The 22,866-nt window shown below is 39.6% G+C and overlaps 1 protein-coding gene across 1 annotated transcript in view; it reads right to left on the bottom strand.

Moving 5' to 3' along the window:
• PLCH1 (phospholipase C eta 1) overlaps nt 1-22,866 on the bottom strand; it is a 179,019-nt gene that overhangs the window by 25,486 nt on the left and 130,667 nt on the right. The window contains exons 11-12 of the mRNA XM_067033895.1: nt 5,935-6,096; nt 22-90 (exon numbers count right to left, since the gene is read on the bottom strand). Coding sequence (XP_066889996.1) covers nt 22-90; nt 5,935-6,096 — 231 coding nt within the window. The remainder of the gene's footprint in view (nt 1-21; nt 91-5,934; nt 6,097-22,866) is intronic.

The following is a 22,866-nucleotide window of genomic DNA, read 5'->3' on the forward strand; positions in this document are numbered from 1 at the left end:
CTTATCTTTCTTAATTCGTACCTTTTTTCCGAAGTTGGTCATGAGGGATCGTCCATGTGTTTTCTTTCCACTTTCCTTCACATCTGGATGCTGAGTAAATAAAACATAATATGACTATTTTTCTTCTTTGCTTTTGTTTTTTCCTTAGTTCTGGTGGAAGGACACGGAGTCCCTCTCTCCTTCCATCTCTAGGTGGGCAGCCAGCAGGTCCTGCTCATTTCCTCCTGCTCTACCCTCCACTTCCCTGAAGGTGGCTGTGTCTGCCTTGAGAGAGGGGGGGATGCTGCACAGAGAGACCTGGGCACCACCAGGAGATGGCAACTGCCAACAGCTCCCCAAAGCTGGGGTCAAGGACCTCTCAGTAATGCCCAGGGGTGTAGGCCTCTCTAGTGCCTGTTCACAAGGCTCTCTACAGCAGAGGATGTATTCTTCTGAATGCCCTGAGGGGGAATAAATCATCTTCAGTTAAAAGTAGATTTAATTTTGAAAACTGGCCAAAAGTCATTAACAGCCAATTCAGTTGACTAAAAAAAACTAATCAGACTTACCACTTAATTACTATTTAGAATTTGGAAACATTAAAAATAAATAAAATCCAAGTATATCTATGAGGCAATAAGATTGTTTTTCTTTAAGTAAACTGCAACAGAGCTTATCTGTTCATTAAAATCATTCCCTCTGTGGTGAGCACAGGAAAGATGTATTGTAGACTCTGAATTCCTCCTCATGTGAATTAATTTTCCAGGCTAGAGATCTCTCTACTCTAGGGGACAGAAAGACCACTCTGCTAAAAGGGTTTAGACTCTTCCAATTGTCATCCCTAAAACTATGTATTAGGCGATTCACTGCTAATTACATGATGTAAGAGACCAATAGGCCCCGCCCTCCCAGGACTTTCAGCTGAACAGAGATAATCTCATAAATGGAATAAATGTAGGTGAGCAAAACCACCCGAAATCAAAAGGTCAGGAAGAGCATCTACATATATCCATAGAAGCTAATCAAAGATGCAATGTAGGATGGGTAGGGGGAAGAGTGAGAACTAGGTTGGGGAAAAGGCAGTTCAGAAAATACTGGAGGAGGGTGGGTGGCAAGTTTACATTGTCATTTTAGTTGACTGGTTTATATATATTGACTGCCTTTGAAGATCAATTAAAGCTGATCATTAACTATTCAAAAACCCTAGAATTAAGAAAGTAGTAAGATACGGTAATAGAAGTAACACTGCTCTTCAAGTTAGGAGACCCAGTTCTGCCACCATGTAGCCACAGGTCCCCCATCTCTTTTTTTTTTTAAAGGTGATTTAAAAGATCATTTTTAGCCTATTAGAAAAGTTTTACAGAACTAGGCTTACTCAGTCTGAAGAACAGAAAATTGAAAGGGTGTTTTAAGGTGAATGAGAGTCTCTCTGATGGATTTAAGTCTAAGCAGGAAATTATATACATCAATACACTGATGGGAAACAGAAGCTGAACACATAAGAAATACCCTGGGACTCAGAATCAGATGGAAGGAGAGGGATTAATAGGTGAATCAAAACATAGGAGATTCCAGCACACACTCTGTGCTAAAGACTTGCTCCTCTGGGGCAAACACCCACCTCTTGACCTCAGTCCTGTTATCTGTGACATGGGGGAGGAATGGACCAATTAACCTCTGAGTTCCTCTCCAGTTCTAGTAGCTCATCTATTAGTAGGGAGACCATGTCATCTATTGTCCAAAACAGGACTCTTAAGAGTGAAATGGGGACTTCCCTGGCGGCTCAGTGGTTAAGAATCCGCCTGCCAATGCAGGGGACACAGGTTTGAGCCCTGGTCCGGAAAGATCCCACATGCCGTGGAGCAACTAAGCCCGTGCACCACAACTACTGAGCCTGCGCTCTAGAGCCCGTGAGCCACCACTACTGAGCCCTCATGCCACAACTACTGAACACAGGTTGCTCCACAACAAGAGAAGTCCCCGCAATGGGAAGCCTGCGCACCGCAACGAAGAGTAGCCCCGGCTCACCGCAACTAGAGAAAGCCCGCTAGCAGCAACGAAGACCCAACGCAGCCAAAAATAAATAGATAAAATAAATTTATTTTTTTAAAAAGAGTGAAATGGGGCACCTTTAATAATTACTCTGGGACAACAGGTATAAAGTGAGGTTGCCCCAGGCAAGTTGAGGTATAAGGTCATCCATTTTAATAGGCACCTGCTATGCCCCAAGGATTATGCTAAGTGTATATATTCTCACTTAATATATACAACCGTCCCTGGAGATAAGTATAATTAAAATCCTAGTTTTGCAGATAAGAAAAACAGAAGTATAGTGAAGTTAGATAATATGCCCAAAGTTACAAAGCTAGTTGGTGATAAAACAGGGATTCTGTGTAGTTCTGTCTCCTCTCTGGCTTTCTCCCCCTCCCCCACTCTACACTCCTTCTTTATGTACCAGAGGAATGCACACAGATATCTCTCCCCAACTTGACCTCTCCTTGAGCATCGGCACTGCATCTTTCATTGAATCCATGGATCAAACACTGTGCTAGGAACTCGACATGAGTACAAGGGAGACAGCAAGCAAGAGAGATGTAGACTCTGTCCTCCCTGGGCTTGCACTCTGATGATGGAGACAAATGATCGTAACACACTATAATAAGACTATGATGGGGAAAGTTCAGGGTACTGCCTGAGGGCACAGGAAGGCCATCTACCTAGACTTGAGGATCAAGGAGGACTTCTAAGGGGACATGTTACAAAAGCTGAAGCCAGAAGACAGGTAGACATTATTTACGTGAAGTGAGGAAGAGAAAGCATGCAAGGAAAAAGCAAACACAAAGGCCAAGTGCCAGGAACATGGCACTTTCCAGGAAACAAAGAAAGGCAGGGGTTGGGTTGTGTATCTGTACTGTACACACGCACATTAGTGGACAAATCAGAGCTGGGGTCAGATGATGGAGAAAGGATCTTTTGGGCTATAGTTTTCAATTTGAGCTTTATCCTCCAAACTGTGAAGAGCATTTGAATGGTTTAAAATAGGAGAATGATATGATCAAATGCATGTTTCTGAAATATCTCTATGGTAGTGATATAAATGAGAGACTGGAGGGAGCAGGACAGCAGGAGAGGTGTAAAAGTTCATGTAAGGAATAATTAAGGCCACCCAGATGGCTGTAGCTGAAGTGAATTCAGAACTCTAAAGAAGGCAGGCATCCTTCTACTAAGTTATTCCAGCGTGAAGGATGAGAATTTCATTTTTATTTTACTTTGGAGATCTCCAGGAAAAAGTTGGCACCAGTAGCACACAGTACTGCACTGCTGAGCGACGATCCAGGAGGGAAGGGAGCTGAAGTGATGAGCTGTCCTGAACCACACAGCACATTCTCAACCTTGGCTCTACATGTGCATATGTATCTGACACAGATGGACTTGTCTCAACAGTAACTTGTCTTTGCTTGCCACTGAACCAAAACCATACTTTCAAAACTAACACAACAGCAGGGTTAAAAGCCTTAACACTTCGTAGTCCAGTTTATTAAAGTTGCAGGTTCCATTTACTTTCTGCAAGTCTGAAACATTCTTGCAGTCACCCAGGTTTAAGGGAGAGTAAACAATAAGAAAAAGGAGGATGAGTTTTGTCCTACTACATCTCTGAAATTTGAAGTCCCTTACCATCTTACCTGATGGGGAAATTACCATTAGGATCTCTTCCATAAAAAGAAAGATGGGCTTGATTTGTTTCTTCAAAAATCCCCAAGACCTGCTGTTGTCTTTCCAGTTGGAATGATCTAGGATGGAGCAAAGACTTCTCCAAAAGCATAAGGGGAAGTGACTAGCCCAGATTCGCCAAAGAGAGTTCACCAGGGACAAGAAGCAGAAATCAAGCTGGGTTAACCGAATGTGATTTTACAGACATTTGTGTGGTTTAAACTAAGAGGCTGGAGGGTCAGGGAGGAAAGGGAGAGGCTAACTTGTATTTATAGAAATGTTCCAGAAAATTCAAAACTGTACGATAAACTGTAAGGGCAGTAATGCTGTAACTGACATTTTGGTTGTCTCCCAACTTTCCATTCTGCCCCTCCAGCATGCAGGGGCAGAATGCATTTTCAGAGGGGCAGACCTTGGTGCCAGTTCCAGGGGTAAGTTCTCACTGGCATCAGCAAGCCAATGGTATCCTACGCCCTTGCCAAATTACTGTTCCAAGAAGGACACATATGCAAGGCCACCATGCGGATCAATTCAGGGGTGGGCACATGAGCTAAGATGCCCAACCAGAGCTTAGCGCAAACTCTGGTTTGTTGGATGAGGCACATACACTGTCTCACTCTCTCTGTACTTGGACCAAGAAACACATAGCTCAGGGGCCTATTGGCAGTCACCCTGCAACCACCAGGAGACGGGGAACCGACATGGGATGATGTTAATCACATGGTAGGTAGAACAGAAAGACAGGTCTTCGATGACCCTGCTGAGTCTCTGAATTAAGCCCACCTTGAAGACCACTCTGCAAATGAATTTGCCACTTACCTAACCCAACACATTTCTTCATTATTTAAGCCATTTTGAGTTAGGTTTTCTATGTTTGGAAACTAAACAGACCTGAGAAACAGCCAGGCATTTGAATGGCTGGACTTCTATAGAGTCTAGAAAGTAACCACCAAAGCTGAGTGGTTGCTCAGATCCAAAAGTGATGATCTTCCCTTTGCCTGGGGAGCCCTGAGCCCTGGAGGATAGGCGGCAGTAGCAGGGGAGGCTGCTATCAGCTAAGCCAGTGACCGCATGGATCTCCTTTGGTCCAGAATAAATGCCCTCAATGTCCTGCCATGATAACATCAGTAAACCCACTATCCCTCTTCCTTGCCCATTTATGATATTTTTATTAGAAAGCAGAATAAAAACCTCAGCCAGAACCCAAACCATTCATTCACTCAGCAACTATATATGAAGGTCATACTAAGTCCCAGGCACTATACAAGTCAGGAAAACAATGGTTATCAAGACTGACATGGTTCCTGCCTTCAAAGAATCTACAGTCTAGTTTAGAAGACAGATATTGAACAAATAATTGCAAATGTGTAGGAAAAAAAAAACTTCTTGAAAAAAGAAGATATAACAGGCTACCATCAATAATATAAAAGGGATAGCTAACCTAACCTAGGGGTCAAGGCAAGACTCATTTAGAATACCACATTGATGTTGGAATTTAAAAGCCTAAGTAGGAGTTAGCTAGAGTAGATATGGAAATGGAGTGTTCCAGGCAGAGGAAATGGAATGTGAGGAAGACCATGGCATTTAGATGGTTGTGGCTGGTGTGACATCGTGGGTGGTGGTGTGACAGGGAAAATGGGGAGATCTGAGACAGAAGAGGTAGGCAAGGATGGAATTATGTAGTTCCTTGAAAGCCCAGTTAGTCTGTAATTTATCCCAAGCATAATAGGAAGCCACTGAAAAATTCTGAACAGTGGAGTGACATGATCAGATTTGCATTTTTAAAACATCATGCTGATTTCAGAGTGAAGGTTAGATTTAAAGAGGGCAAGAGAAGTCTAAGTGAGAGTTAACATTGGCCTGAATTAGGACATAGCTGTGGAGAAGAAGCAGACAGACATACACATTGAGAAGGTGTGATCAACAGGGCATGGAGACTGCCTGAAGGAGTCCCCACCCTCACCTGAGCACAAGTGGGGAAGGTGAATGCAGGGGCACTGGGCTTTGTCCTGAGGGTCCCAGTGAAGGAGTACATGAATCATTTCTACACCCACCCATGCACTTTAATCTATTATTCACTATTTCTCTCCATTTTGCAGGAGGAGAGTCTCATTTTTCCAGCAATATGAGGATACCAATGGAAGAAACTGGAGAAGCCTTCCACAAATGACAAATGATCAGAAACCAAGCATGAGGTGCTTTCTTTTTCCTGTTGAAGGACAAGTACAAGAGGGAAATGTATACCTGCTTCAGGTGTGCATTTAAGCCTTCATGTGTGGCCTTCAGTAGTGCCCTCACTGTGAAACTATCAGGATCTTCCTTGTCTCGAATTTGAGATTCTTTTAACAGCGACTCCAGTTTTTTCCTTATGAAAGATTCCACCTGATGCTCAGTGGTCCCGTTATTCTGCGAAGAATTAAACAGTGGAAATAATTTCCCTTAAGGAACACAGAATCACTTAGAACACAGCCTTCACTCAAGCCAACATTGCTGCTATAATTTCTCTCTCAATTACCTGTAAGAAGTTAAGTTTATTGTACCATTTTTTGTCCTTCTCCCACTAGCCCTCCACCAATCCCATAAAATAATGATGACTATGACTGCATTCAACGTTTAACAACCCTATAGTCTTATTATCATTCCCATTTCAGAGACACAGAATCTGATGTTTAGAGAAATAAGTTGATCAAGGTTACAAAGCTAGCAAAGAACTGAGGCAGGATTCTGACTCAGGGCTCCTAAGTCCTTCTCCCCACACTACTTTACACTTTCACTACAGGGAAAGCCAGGGAAAGTTTTGGGAGAATAAGTTTTCTGTACCTACATAGGGAAATTTGAACAAGAATATGCTATTTAAAACAAATCACTTGCTTTACTGAAGGGAAAAAAGTGCTATGGAAATCTTTGAAAAGGAGGATTATTCTGAGATAAAATTTCTTTCCTATCTCTGCCCCACTATGTAATTGGAGGGAATTCACTACTGACCTGTGCTGTGACTCAGCACTGTAATTACCTTAAGATCACAACTAATTTCAAGTGTTTTGGATAACAAAACTCTGCCTGTGTCCAGGAGATAATTTAATGTTTAAGTGATCAAGGGACCCAGATTTCCTAGAAGTCTGCTTAGTTCAGGTTTTTGGCCCCCTTGTTCTACCTGAAACCAACGGCCCAGGTTCTGTTCACTGCTTCTCCCCTTCTCAACTACCTCCCCCTCCCCCTATGTCTAACACCCTTCCATAAACTCTTCAGCTACTTGCCAAAGGCCAACCCACCCAAAGGCAAGGAAGAGGTGCTCCTCTACCAGAACAATGCCCCTAGTCCTCACCAAAAGTTTAAGATCCATTTTTCCACTTGCAAATTTGTTACTAAGAGTTCATTATATTTAAACAAGAGAATGAGCAGTTTTTCAGTAATGCATTCATTTTCACAAAATCTTATAAGAGAAAAGCAATATAAATACAAAGGGAAACTGGAAAAAAAAGCTACATCAGAATAGGTTATTGAATTTCCCTGTATTAATATCACATGCAAGAATATCTTTAATATACCCAGTGTATGAGGCACTCCACTTCACTGGAGGCCCTCAGGTCCTGCAGGAGATGCAGAGGTGGAAAAGAGCTGGCCTTTGACATCAGTAGCAAAGATCCCATTAGGCTAACAAAGGCATGTCCCCAAATATCCTACCCAGGTCTGCACACAGCTGCCTGCAAAAGCACAAATGACCAACAAAACAGTGGTTCTGAGAAGGAACACAGCATTCCTGCCTGAGTGACCAGGAAGACCTCAAAGAACAGGGGGGACTCTGTATGGTAACTAAAACTTCAACAGCGATGAAGAGACGTCATCCATCACTGTAGCAAAGGTTTTACATTAGCAAAGCGTGTTTTATAAACATAGGAACAGATTCGTTTTCCTGGAGCAGAAGTTCATGAAGGGGGGTAGTGACAGATAAAGTTGGAAAAGTACTTTGGGAACAGGTTGTGGAGGTGCCTGAAAGCAAGAAGTCAAGAGGTGTGGAGCCACTGAGAGTCTCTGGGTAGACAAGTGCCTGAGCTGCATTTTAGAAATAACAGTAACCAGGCAGCATGTACAGAAAGAGAAAAGGTACCTTACAAATGAAAAGCCAGACACAAGGATTGGTTCAAGATGGCGGAGTAGAAGGACGTGCTCTCACTTCCTTTTGCAAGAGCAGAGAGCACCAGAATCGCAACTAGCTGCTGAACAATCATAGACAGGAAGACACTGGAACTCACCAAAAAAGATGCCCCACATCCAAAGACAAAGGAGAAGCCACAATGAGATGGTAGGAGGGGCTCAATCACAATAAAATCAACTCCCATAACTGCTGGGTGGGTAACTCACAAACTGGAGAACACTTATACCACAGAAGTCCACACACTGGAGTGAAGGTTCTGAGCTCCACGTCAGGCTTCCCAACCTGGCGGCCCGGCAACAGAAGGAGGAATTCTTAGAGAATCAGACTTTGAAGGCTAGCAGGACTTGATTGCATGACTTCGACAGGACTGGGGGAAACAGAGACTCCACTCTTGGAGGTCACACATAAAGTAGTGTGCATATCAGGAGCCAGAGGAAGAAGCAGTGACCTCATAGGAGACTGAACCAGACCTACCTGCTAGTGTTGGAGGGTCTCCTACAGAGGTAGGGGGTGGCTGTGTCTCACCATGAAGACAAGGACACTGGCAGCAGAAGTTCTGGGAAATACTCCTTGGTGTGAGCCCTCCTAGAGTCCACCATTAGCCCCACCAAAGAGCCCAGGCAGGCTCCAGTGTGGGGTGGCCTCAGGCCAAACAACCAACAGGGAGGGAACCCAGCCCCACCCATCAGCAGACAAGTGGATTAAAGTTTTACTGAGCTCTGCCCACCAGAGCAATAGCCAGCTCTACCCACCACCAGTCCCTCACATCAGGAAACTTGCACAAGCCTCTTAGATAGTCTCATCCTCCAGAGGGCAGACAGCAGAAGCAAGAAGAACTACAATCCTGCAGCCTGAGGAACAAAAACCACATTCACAGAAAGAGAGAAAAGATGAAAAGACAGAGGGCTATGTACCAGATGAAGGAACAAGACAAAACCCCAGAAAAACAACTAAATGAAGTGGAGATAGGCAACCTTCCAGAAAAAGAATTCAGAATAATGATAGCGAAGATGATCCAGGACCTCAGAAAAAGAATAGAGGCAAAGATCGAGAAGATGCAAGAAATGTTTAACAAAGACCTAGAAGAATTAAAGAACAAACAAATAGAGATGAACAATACAATAACTGAAATGGAAAATACACTAGAAGGAACCAATAGCAGAATAACTGAGGCAGAAGACCAGATAAGTGACCTGGAAGACAGAATGATGGAATTCACTGCTGTGGAACAGAATAAAGAAAAAAGAATGAAAAGAAATGAAGACAGACTAAGAGACCTCTCGGACAACATTAAACACAACAAAATTCGCATTATAGGGGTCCCAGGAGGAGAAGACAGAGAGAAAGGACCTGAGAAAATATGTGAAGAGATTATAGTCGAAAACTTCCCTAACATGGGAAAGGAAATAGCCACCTAAGTCCAGGAAGTCTGGATAGACCCATACAGGATAAACCCAAAGAGAAACACTCTGAAACACATAGTAATCAAACTGGCAAAACTTAAAGACAAAGAAAAATTGTTGAAAGCAACAAGGGAAAAATAATAAATAACATACAAGGGAACTCCCATAAGGGTGACAGCAGATTTCTCAGCAGAAAGTCTACAAGCCAGAAGGGAGTGGCATGACATATTTAAAGTGATGAAAGGGAAGAACCTACCACCAGGATTACTCTAGCTGACAAGGATCTCATTCAGATTCAATAGAGAAGTCAAAAGCTTTACAGAAAAGCAAAAGCTAAGAGAATTCAGCACCACCAAACCAGGTCTACAACAAATGCTAAAGGAACTTCTCTAAGTGGGAAAAACAAGAGAAGAGAAGGACCTACAAAGACAAACCCCAAACAATTAAGAAAATGGTCACAGGAACATACATATTGATAATTACCTTAAACATGAATGGACTAAATGCTCCAACCAAAAGACACAGGCTCGCTGAATGGATACAAAAACAAGACCTATATATATGCTGTCTACAAGAGACCCACTTCAGACCTAGAGACACATACAGACTGAAAGTGAAGGGATGGAAAAAGATACTCCATGCAAATGGAAATCAAAAGAAAGCTGGAGTAGCAATACTCATATCAGATAAAATAGACTTTAAAATAAAGAATTTTACAAGAGACAAGGAAGGACACTATGTAATGATCAAGGGATCAATCCAAGAAGAAGATATAACAATTATAAATACATATGCACCAAACATAGGAGCACCTCAATACATAAGGAAACTACTAACAAATATAAGAGAGGAAATTGACAGTAACACAGTAACAGTGGGGAACTTAAACACCTCACTTACACCAATGGACAGAGCATCCAAATGGAAAATTAATAAGGAAACACAAGCTTTAAATGACACAACAGACCAGATACATTTAATTGATATTTATAGGAGATTCCATCCAAAAACAGCAGATTACACTTTCTTCTCAAGTGTGCATGGAATATTCTCCAGGACAGATCCCATCTTGGGTCACAAATCAAGCCTCAGTAAATTTAAGAAAACTGAAATCATATCAAGCATCTTTTCTGACCACAAAGCTATGAGACTAGAAATCAATTACAGGGAAAATAATGTAAAAAACACTAACACATGGAGGCTAAACAATACGTTACTAAATAACTAAGAGATCCGTGAAGAAATCAAAGAGGAAACAAAAAATACCTAGAGATAAATGACAATGAGAACAGGATGACCCAAAACCTATGGGATGCATCAAACGCAGTTCTAAGAAGGAAGTTTATAGCAATACAAGCCTACCTCAAGAAACAAGAAAAATCTCTAATAAACAATCTAACCTTACACCTAAAGGAACTAGAGAAAGAAGAACAAACAAAACCCCAAGCAACCCGAAGGAAAGAAATCATAAAGATCAGAGCAGAAATAAATGAAATAGAAACAAAGAAAACAATAGCAAAGATAAATCACACTAAAAGCTGGTTCTTTGCGAAGATAAACAAAACTGATAAACCATTAGCTAGACTCATCAAAAAAAGAGGGAGAGGACTCAAATCAATAAAATTAGAAATGAAAAGGAGAAGTTACAACAGACACGGCAGAAATACAAAGCATTCTAGGAGACTACTACAAGCAACTCTATGTGAAAAAAATGGACAACCTGGAAGTAATGGACAAATTCTTGGAAAAGTATAACCTTCCAAGGCTGAACCAGGAAGAAACAGAAAATATGAACAGACCAATCACAAGTAATGAAATTGAAACTGTGATTTAAAATCTTCCAACAAACAAAAGTCCAGGACCAGATGACTTCACAGGGGAATTCTATCAAACATATAGGGAAGACTTAACACCCATCCTTCTCAAACTCTTCCAAAAAATTGTAGAGGAAGGAACACTCCCAAACTCATTCTAGGAGGCCACCATCACCCTGATACCAAAACCAGACAAAGATACTACAAAAAAAGAAACTTACAGACCAATATCACTCATGAGTATAGATGCAAAAATCCTCAACAAAATACTAGCAAACAGAATCCAACAACACATTAAAAGGATCATACACCATGATCAAGTGGGATTTATCCCAGGGATGCAAGGATTCTTCAATATAAGCAAATCAATCAAAGTGATATACCATATTAACAAATTGAAGAATAAATACCATATGATCATCTCAATAGATGCAGAAAAAGCTTTTGACAAAATTCAACACCTATTTATGACAAAAACTCTACAGAAAGTGGGCATAGAGCGAACCTACCTGAACACAGTGAAGGCCATATATGACAAACCCACAGCAAACATCATTCTCAATGGTGAAAAACTGAAAGCATTTCCTCTAAGATCAGAAAAAAGACAAGGATACGCACTCTCACCACTATTACTGAACACAGTTTTGGAAGTCATAGCCATGGCAATCTGAGAAGAAAAAGAAATAAAAGGAATACAAATTGGAAAAGAAGAAGTAAAACTGTCACTTTTTGCAGATGCCATGATACTATACATAGAGAATCCTAAAGATGCCACCAGAAAACTACAAGAGCCAATCAATGAATTTTGTAATTTGCAGGATACAAAATTAATGCACAGAAATCTCTTGCATTCCTATACACTAATGATGAAAAATCTGAAAGAAAAGTTAAGGAAACACTCCCATTTACTACTGCAACAAAAAGCATAAAATACCTAGGAATAAACCTACCTGGGGAGACAAAAGACCTGCATGCAGAAAACTATAAGACACTGATGAAAGAAATTAAAGATGATACAAACGGATGGAGAGATATACCATGTTCTTGGATTGGAAGAATCAATATTGTGAAAACAACTATACTACCCAAAGCAATCTACAGATTCAGTGCAATCTCTATCAAATTACCAACGGCATTTTTTACAGAAATAGAACAAAAAATCTTAAAATTTGTATGGAGACAAAAAAGACCCCGAATAGTCAAAGTAGTCTTGACGGAAAAAAACAGAGCTGGAGGAATCAGACTCGCTGACTTCAGATTCTACTACAAAGCTACAGTAATCAAGACAATATGGTACTGGCACAAAAACAGAAATATAGATCAATGGAACAGGATAGAAAGCCCAGAGATAAACCCACGCACCTATGGTCAACTAATCTCTGACACAGGAGGCAAAGATATACAATGGAGAAAAGACAGTCTCTTCAATAAGTGGTTCTGGGAAAACTGGACAGCTACATGTAAAAGAATGAAATTAAAACACCCCCTAACACCATACCCCAAAATAAGCTCAAAATGGATTAGAGGCCTAAATGTAAGACCAGACACTATAAAACTCTTAAAGGAAGACAAAGGAAGACTACTCTTTGACATAAATCACAGCAAGATCTTTTTTGATACACCTCCTAAAGTAATGGAAATAAAAACAAAAATAAACAAATGGGAACTAAGGAAACTTCAAAGCTTTTGCAAAGCAAAGGTAACTACAAGCAAGATGAAAGGACAACCCTCAGAATGGGAGAAAATATTTGCAAACATATCAACAGACAAAGGATTAATCTCCAAAATATATAAACAGCTCAAGCAGCTCAATATTAAAAAAACAACCCAATCCAAAAATGGGCAGAAGACCTAATAGACATTTCTCCAAAGAAGACATAAAGATGGCCAAGAATCACATGAAAAGCTGCTCAACATCACTAATTGTTAGAGAAATACTAATCAAAACTACAATGAGGTATCACCTCACACCAATTAGAATGGGCATCATCAGAAAATCTACAAATAACAAATGCTGGAGAGGGTCAGGAGAAAAGGCAACCCTCTTGCACTGTTGGTGGGAATGTAAATTGATACAGCCACTATGGAGAACAGTATGGAGCTTCCTTAAAAAACTAAAAATAGAACTACCATATGACCCAGCAATCCCACTACAGGGCATATACCCTCAGAAAACCATAATTCAAAAAGATACATGTACTACTACAGTGTTCATTGCAGCACTATTTACAATAGCCAGGTCATGGAAGCAACCTAAATGCCTATTGACAGACGACTGGATAAAGAAGATGTGGTACATATATACAATGGAATATTACTCAGCCATAAAAAGGAATGAAATTGGGTCATTTGTAGAGACGTGGATGGATCTAGTCTGTCATACAGAATGAATCAAGTCAGAAAGAGAAAAACAAATATTGTATATTAACGCATATATGTGGAACCCAGAAAAATGGTACAGATGAACCAGTTTACAGGGCAGAAATTGAGACACAGATGTAGAGAACAAACGTATGGACACCAAGGGGGAAAAGCGGCGGGTGTGTGTGTGTGTGATGAATTGGGAGATGGGGATTGACATATATACACTAATATGTATAAAATGGATAACTAATAAGAATTTGCTACATAAAAAATAAAATAAAATAAAATTCAAAAAAAAAGAAAAGCCAGACACATTGGTTCCCACTACGAGCACTAAGACCAATGTGCTGGTGGGGGAGTTAATACAGGTGAGAGAGAGTTTGAGAGCATTTTTCGTAAAACAAACATATATTGAGCTGTTATATGCAAGGTGAAAACATTGATAAGGTACAACCCCACTGTCATAGAACTCTCAGTGTCACAGGGGGGACAGACACATCAGTGCGTAATTACACAACAGGTGCATGTAGGGTGACAGATGGGCACACAGAGGAGGGGCACCTTGCCCAGCCTTGGGAATGCAGGAGAGACTTCCAGGGGCAGAGGACGCTTGAGCAGAGCCTTAAAACAGGCATGTATTAGGTTCCTGTGGCTGCTACAATAAGTTACCACAAATCTGGTAGCTTAAAATGAAGAGATATTTATTTTTTCACAGTTCTAGAGGCCAGAAGTATAAAGTCAAGCTGTTGTCAGTGCTACATTCAGCCTCCCCAAGGCTCTCAGGCAAAAACCCTCCTTGCTTCTTCCAGTTTATGGTGGCACCAAGCACTCCTTGGCTTGTAGCAACATAACTCTTGTCTCTGCCTGTCTTTGCACGGCCTTCTCCTGTTGTCCCCACTCCTAACATTAATAAAGGATGAGCTGCTCCCACAAAATAAGGACACTTGTCATTGGATTTTTAAGGCTCACCCGGTTAATCCAGAATGATCTCATCTCAAGATTCTTAACCTAATTACATCTACAAAGAGTCTTTTTCCAAATAAGGTCAAACTCATAGGTACCAGATGGTAGGACTTGGACCTACCTTTCTCTGGCCACAAATCAACCTTCTACAATGGGTTGTATGAATAAGAGTTGATAATCTGCCAAAGAGTAGGGTAAAAGCATTCCAACATGAGCAAAACTTGAGCAAAGCAGTATCTATGAGAACTAGTAACCTATATGAACATGGAGAAAAGAGCACAGGGAAACACAGAAAAAGCAACTGAGACTACATATGTTGTGCTAAGGCTTACAAAGCACTGTCATGTAGCAACACTTTGAACCACCCAAGACCCTTTAAGGCAGCATAAGACTAGCCAAGTTATGATGCTTCTCTTTTTTAAAAAACAAATTTCTTTTGACTTATTAATAAACTATATAGAGAAAATTTTAAAAATAAAATAAAATGGATAACCAACAAGGACCTACTGTGTAGCACAGGGAACTCTGCTCAATGTTATGTAAGAACCTAAATGGGAAAAGAATTTGAAAAAGAATAGCTACATGTATATGTATAACTGAATCACTTTACTGTACACCTGAAACTAATGCAACATTGTTAATCACCTGTACTCCAATATAAAATTAAAAGTTTTAAAAAAAAGACTAGCCAAATTTTACTCATAATGATGCAGAGGCAGAAAGATTCAACACCTTGTCCAAACACACATGCCTATGAAGTGGCTGAGTTGGGACCTAAGACTTCCAATTCAAAATTCTGTGTCTACTTCACCATACAGTGCTGCAGTCATCCCTTTTCTACTGTTACAGAAAAAGATAAATTCCTGAGTCAAATTAATCATATTTTAAATAATCTTTATTCCTACAGGACATCTGGGAAATAAAGCATCACAATCCCTCTGTAGAAAAATATACAATAGTAGGTTTCACTTAAGGTCAGAAGTGAATCCAAGAGGGACTTCCCTGGCGGTCCAGTGGGTAAGATTCCATGCTTCCAATGCTGGGGGCGAGGGTTTGATCCCTGTTCGGGGAACTAAGATCCCGCATGCCATGCAGCCAAAAATAAATAAATTTCTTAAAAAAAGAAGTGAATCCGAGAAAGGAAGTCTAGGTCTCAAACTCCCAACATGTTTCATCAAATGACCCAGAGCCTGGCAGGGAGCACGTGTGTTGAAAGTTCCAAAAGAGAAAGTGTGTAAGAGCACCTAGCATGCCTGGTGTCGCACAAATGCCCCAAATAAGTAAGCATCAGTTTCCTTGCCTGGCTCAGGGCCACATGAGGAGTCAGAGACAGCGAGGAAATGAACCGTGGCAGTTATGCCCAAACACTTTCAGCATCAGCAAAACAAGGCTAAAGATACAAAGCCGGTCCGACTGGTGCTGGTGAAATAATGAAATAATGCTTAACACAAAGGCTATAATTATTCACTTCACATCCTCTCAACACTGGGAATTGCTGAAGGAACGATATTTCTGCCTGTTGATCTTTTTCTTCCTTGTGATTTACAGCACAAGAATAAATAAATGTGTGGCCGAAGTTTCATTAATATATTATCGTTTGGCCCTGGAACCCAATAGCACTACTGAAAGAAAGCTGAGACACACTTAACCTGGCAACGAGTCAGCCACCGTGCAGCTGCAGCAGGGACCACAGCTGAAAGCCATAAGCATCTTGTTCTTTTGTTCGAGGGAGGATATTGCAGCTGGAGTGGGGTGTCGGGGAGAGCAGCCCTTCAATATGGTCTGGAGTAGTTTCCACCTGAGCCGCAATCAGGCTTCCTAATTCCCATTTCTGAGAAGCAAATATGATCTAGGAATATCAACCACAAATAAATAAGTCAAACACAAAACACATTCTTGTTTTGTCTCCAGCGTGAAATGAAAGGATTACTGGAAACAGAGGGCTGACCACTTCCAGGCTGGGAAGCAGCAGGAAAGGGGAGGGAGTGGGTTGGAGGGGCTGCCCCTTAATGAGGGACTCTCTCTACCACCATGCAGAGTGGTGCTCTACCTGGGCTGCACACTGGAATCACCAGGGGCATGTGGCAAAATTTCAGGCCCCACCCCAGACCAATGACATGGGATCTCTGGGCAGGGACCAGGGCACTGGGATTTTTGAAAGCTCCTCTGTCATTCCAATGTGCAGCCACAGTTGGGGCCTTTGTTTTAAAAATGAAAAACAAAACACTGGGATATCTCACTGTCCCAAAATGTCTTTTCCCCCCCTATGGGCTAGAGTTGCAGACAGGAAGGATAATATGTTAGCTGCCCTTTGTGAGTGCCTTAGAACTCTCCAAGCTGGCCACCTGAGTGTCTTGGGCTGAAGAGCAGCTGGTTCTCAGCCATCCGAGGCTGTGCATTTACTCCTGTCCTGTCCTGTCTCCTGCCTGCTCCTTTAGCTCCCTTAAAACACCTCTTCTGCTCAAGGACCAGCTCAGGACTTACATTAGCGATAATCATGCTGCAGCTGCTATTCTTCTTACTCATCGTATCTAACATTTACTGGGTACAAATTATGTGCCAGGCATTGTTCTGAGTTCTTTACAGAGTATGAACTTAACTTAACCCTTATGATAATCATTTTCCTTTGTTTTCTTCAGTTAAATAATGATTTCATTCCTTTACTACATGATAAGTCAAATTTATACAACTATGGCAGAGGATGAGAATGGCTTATATTTCCAACCAGGAGAAGTCACTATTCCTTTCTGTAAAACTGAAGTATAGTTGATTTACAATATTATATTATATTAGTTTCAGAATGTGAGAAAATATTTGCAAATGATGCAACTGACACGAGATTACTCTCCAAAATATACAAACAGCTCATGTAACTCAGTATCAAAAAACCAAACACCTCAGTCAAAAAAGGGACAGAAACACTGTGGAAAACGGTATGGAGGTTCCTCTGAAAACTAAAAATACAATTACCACATGATCTAGCAATCCCACTCCTGAGCATATATCCAGACAAAACTATAATTCAAAAAGATACATGGACCCTTATGTTCATAGCAGCACTATTCACTATAGCCAAGACATGGAAACAACCTAAATGTCCATTGACAGATGAATGGATAAAGAAGATGTGATATGTATATACAGTGAAATACTACTCAGCCATAAAAAAGAATGAAGTAATGCCATTTCCAGCAACATGGATGCAACTAGAGATTATCATACTAAGTGAAGTAAGTCAGAAAGAGAAAGACAAATACCATATGATATCACTCATAAAATATGACACATATGAAACTATCTATGAAACAGAAACAGAATCAGGAATGCAGAGAACAGACTGGTGGTTGCCAAGGGGGAGGGGAGTGGGAGAGAGTTGGATTGGGAGTTTGGGATTAGCAGATGCAAACTGGAATATACAGAATAAACAAAAATGTCTTACTGTATAGCACAGGGAACTATATTCAATATCCTCTGATAAACCATAATGGAAAATATGAAAAAGAGTATGTGTATATATATATATATATATGTATAACTGAGTCACTTTGCTGTACAGCAGTAATTAACACAACACTGTAATTCAACTATAATTCAATAAAAAATATATTTTAAAAAAATGGGCGTAAGATCTAAACAGACATTTCTCCAAAGAAGACATACAGATGGCCAAAAAGCACATTAAAAGATGTTCAACATCACTAATTATTAGAGAAATGTAAATCAAAACTACAATAAGGTATTACCTCACACCGGTCAGAATGGCCATCATCAAAAAATCTACAGACAATAAATGCTGGAGAGGGTGTGGAGAAAAGGAAACCTTCCTACAATGTTGGTGGGAATGTAAATTGGTGTAGCCACTATGCAAAATAGTATGGAGGTTCCTTAAAAAACTAAAAATAGAGCTACCATATGATCCAGCAATCCCACTCCTGGACATATATCCAGAGAAAATTATAATTTGCAAAGATACATGCACCTCAATGTTCACAGCAGCATTATTTACAATAGCCAAGACATGGAAGCAACCTAAATGTCCATCAACAGAGAAATGGATAAAGAAGACGTGGTACATATATAATACAATAGAATATTACTCAGCCATAGAAAAGAACAAAATAATGCCATTTGCAGCAACATAGGTGGACCTAGAGATTATCATACTACGTGAAGTCAGAGAAAGACAAATATCTTACATCACTTATGTGTGGAATCTAAAAAAATGACACAAATGAACTTATTGACAAAACAGAAACAGACTCACAGACATAGAAAATAAACTTATGGTTACCAAAGGGGAAAGGTACGGGGGAGGGATAAATTAGGAGGTTGAGATTACACATATGCACTACTATATATAAAATAGATAATCTACAAGGACCTACTGCATAGCATAGAGAACTCTACTCAATACTCTGTAAATAACCTATAAGGAAAAGAATCTGAAAAAGAATAGATATATGTATATGTATAACTGAATCATATGGTAGCTCTATTTTTAGTTTTGTAAGGGACCTCCATACTGTTCTCCATAATAATTGTACCAATTTACATTCTCAGCAACAGTGTAGGAGGGTTCCCTTTTCTCCACACCCTCTCCAGCATTTACTGTTTGTATATTTTTTGATGATGGCCATTCTGACTGGTGTGAGGTGATACCTCATTGTAGTTTTGATTTGATTTTCTCTAATAATTAGTGATGTAGAGCATCTTTTCATGTGCTTTTTGGCCATCTGTATGTCTTCTTTGGAGAAGTGTCTATTTAGATCTTCTGCCTAATTTTTGATTGGGTTTTTTTTTTGATATTGAGCTGCATGAGCTCTTCGTATATTCTGGAGATTAATTCTTGTTGGTCGATTCATTTGCAAATATTTTCTCCCATTCTGTGGGTTTTTCATTTTGTTTATGGTTTCCTTTGCTGTGCAAAAGCTTTTAAGTTTAATTAGGTCCCATTTGTTTATTTTTGCTTTTATTTTAATTATTCTAGGAGGTGGATCAAAAAATATCTTAAGGCAATTTATGTCAGACAGTGTTCTGCCTATGTTTTCCTCTAAGAGTTTTATAGTATCCCAGCCTTACATTTAGGTCTTTAATCCATTTTGAGTTTATTTTTGTGTATGGTGTTAGGGAGTGTTCTAATTTCATTCTTTTATATGTAGCTGTCCAGTTTTCCCAGTACCACTTATTGAAGAGACTGTCTTTCCTCCATTGTATATTCTGCCTCCTTTGTCATAGATTAGGTGACCATAGGTGCATAGGTTTATCTCTGGACTTTCTATCCTGTTCCACTGATCTATATTTCTGTTTCTGTTCCAATACCATACTGTTTTGATTACTGTAGCTTTGTAGTATAGTCTGAAGTCAGGGAGCCTGATTTCTCCAGCTCCGTTTTTCTTTCTCAAAATTGCTTTGGCTATTCAGGGTCTTTTGTGTTTCCATACAAGTTGTAAAAATTTTTGTTCTAATTCTGTGAAATGAATCACTTTGCAGTACACCTGAAACTAACACAACATTGTGAATCAACTATACTCCAATATAAAATAAAAATTAAAAATAAATTGCTTATTCTTATAATATAGAGCCTATTAATTTAGTTGCTGTCAGTAAGAATCAGAATTTAGAACCCTTATTCTTTCTGCTTGTCTCAAGATTTTTTCATGTAGTAATAGCTTTTTTTTTTAACAAGTAGAGATCCCCAGGAAGATAAGGAGATAAAATGGATGACTTCAAGATTCTCAAGATATTATGGCCAGTCACACAATGTACTTGTGCAAGGTCATGAGAGTCTCCTAAGTTTGTAGACCTGCTCCTTCTCCAGGTCAGAGGTCAATGTCAGCCAGGAGAGGACACTCCTACCACAGTTCAGAGCCAACTGGGACAACCCCTTCCCAGGAGTGTGAACGCAACTTATGAAGGTGGTAGGCAGGTCAGAGAGCCAGAAAAAGATTTTGCCGTGTTATTTTGATGTCCATTCAGAAGATGAGGATAAAGAAACTGAGGCCTAGAGTGGCAGAGCCAGGCTTTGACCTACAGTCCAAAGCCTGTGTGTTTGACGACTGCTACCCAGTATGTCATCTGACCTACTCTGGGTATTCCAGGCTACCCTCAGCTCTCTTTCCTCTGAGTTCACATTCTCTTAAGTCAATTCCACATGACATAACAATTTGTCGTTTGTTATTGTTTGTTGCCAGTGTGATACGTGTGTCTCTCCAGCTGTTATTATTTGTTGCCAGTGTGATACATGTGTCTCTCCAGCTAGATGAACTCCCCAAAAGACATAAATTTGAGAGGTCATACAAAATATCATGCTTGAGAGTAAGGATGGCCCATATAATTTTCCTCCTCTAAATTAATCACTAGATTAATTACTTTATCTATCACAACCCCATTTTCTTAATCTGTAAAACATTAGAAATGATAATTTCAACCCCATCCCCATGGCTATAGGAATAAAATGAAATTCTATAAGTATAAAGTCCTTAGCATAGTGCTGGTGCTAGTAAGGGTTCAACAAGTGGTTCATATTTAAAAGCTGATTTTAGCTCAGGTATAAAAAAATAATAGTACAATGTCAGAAAAATAGCAAAAGGTAATGTTTCTTCAGAGCTGTTAAGCATCCATTTTTAAATGTTATTAGAGCAACCATTCTTCATATACATTAAGAAAAAACAAAAAAATACTGTCCAAAATGAATGTAAGTCTGGGTTTGTGCATCTGTACATACATGCAGGTTTATATATGACAATGTACATTCATGCTTTGAAGTCCCCCACTGCTCCAATGACAGAAGAACTAACGAAGAGAAAAGTCATAATCTTGGTCGAAATAAACTAAACAAGATCACTGCAGATCATAAATGTAGCTGAGCTCCACATTCACAGTGGGCAAAGGTGGCCAAGAATTTATATCTTATAGTACAATAGAAACTAAAAGTGCTCCACATGCTGTAGGAGATTAGAGCTGGTCTCTCAACATGAAACCAAGGTGGTGAAGAAAGCTGGAATGGAATGGGATCCTTGCTTATAATAGGAAACATTTAAAAAAAAAACTACTGTGAGGAAGATTCAAAATTTAATATCAAAAGAGGCAAGAATAAGAAGACAAGCAAAGTGCTGGTTTGCTTGGTGACTGAATGGGTAATATCTTCAACATCTCTAGTGGCAGAGAACTCTCAATCAATTTAAGGTCTGGTTAGGAACTTGGGGCACAGGTGGGCTGTGTGTATATGTGTGGGCACCATGGGGGTGGGGGGTGCTTAGTGTTCAAGTAGAAGCAATCTCAAAACCACTAGATAAGAAGGTTAAATACAGAAAGAAGGAGAATGGAAGGGGAAAAAACATTCCACTCAAAACTGAATATTCAACACAAAATTCTAAAACCCATGTGGAAAAACTAATGCTAAGATGGAGTGCTAAAAACATCAACACATGGAAAGGAGACTCACTCTTTCACTTTTAAATAAGTATGTTTAGATGCTCAAAGATATAAAGAAATAGCTCCATAAAAAGAACAAGAAACTAAGAAGCCAAACAATAAAATAAGAACAGGTGTCTATGAAAAAAAACAATAAAAATTTTGTAAATCAAGTATATAGTCATTGAAATTAAAAGAATAACTGGTATAAACTCTAGACCAGATGTATCAAAGAGATAATTAGTGAATTGGAAAATAATACTGTAAATATATAGTACCCAGAATCAGCAGAGACATAAAGAAAACATTAAAGAATTAAGAGATATAGAAAATAAACTAAGATTCTAACCTAAATCTAACAGTACCTCCAGAAAAAGAAGACTGATGAAATGGCATAAAAACATATTTAAAGAACAAAACTGTTGAGAATTTTCTAGAATGAAAGAAAACATGAGTTCTCCAGTAGGAAGTGAATATGGAGTGCCAAGAAAAATAAACCTACTCCTAGTCATTTAATAGTGAAGTCACAGAACAGCTAGAATAGAAAGGAAAGACATATTACCAACAAGAAATAGCTGTAGAAAACAAACTTATGGTTACCAAGGGGGAAACAGGGAGGGATAAATTGGGATTGACATAGACACACTACTATATATAAAACAGATAACTAGTAAGAACCTACTGTATAGCACAGGGAACTCTACTCAATACTCTGTGATGACCTATATGGAAAAAGAATCTAAAAAAGAGTGGATATATGTATATGTATAGCTGATTCACCTTGCTGTACAGCAGAAACTGACACAACACTGTAAATCAACTACACTCCAATAAAAATTAATTTTAAAAAACAACAGGGATAGTTGAGCTCTTGGCAATAATTCTCAGAAGATAATAACTTTGAAATATAAGGGAAATATGTACATACACACATCAATAATACATACAGTACATTAGACCTTAAATGTTCATTACCTTAACTCTCTGGCAGGGCAGGGAGGAAGAAATTGTATCATATACTAGAAAACAACTGGAATCTTCAGCTCACCTTCCACTCCTCACC

The sequence above is a fragment of the Kogia breviceps genome, chromosome 5 (assembly GCF_026419965.1).
Source record: "Kogia breviceps isolate mKogBre1 chromosome 5, mKogBre1 haplotype 1, whole genome shotgun sequence".
Lineage (NCBI taxonomy): Eukaryota > Metazoa > Chordata > Mammalia > Artiodactyla > Physeteridae > Kogia > Kogia breviceps.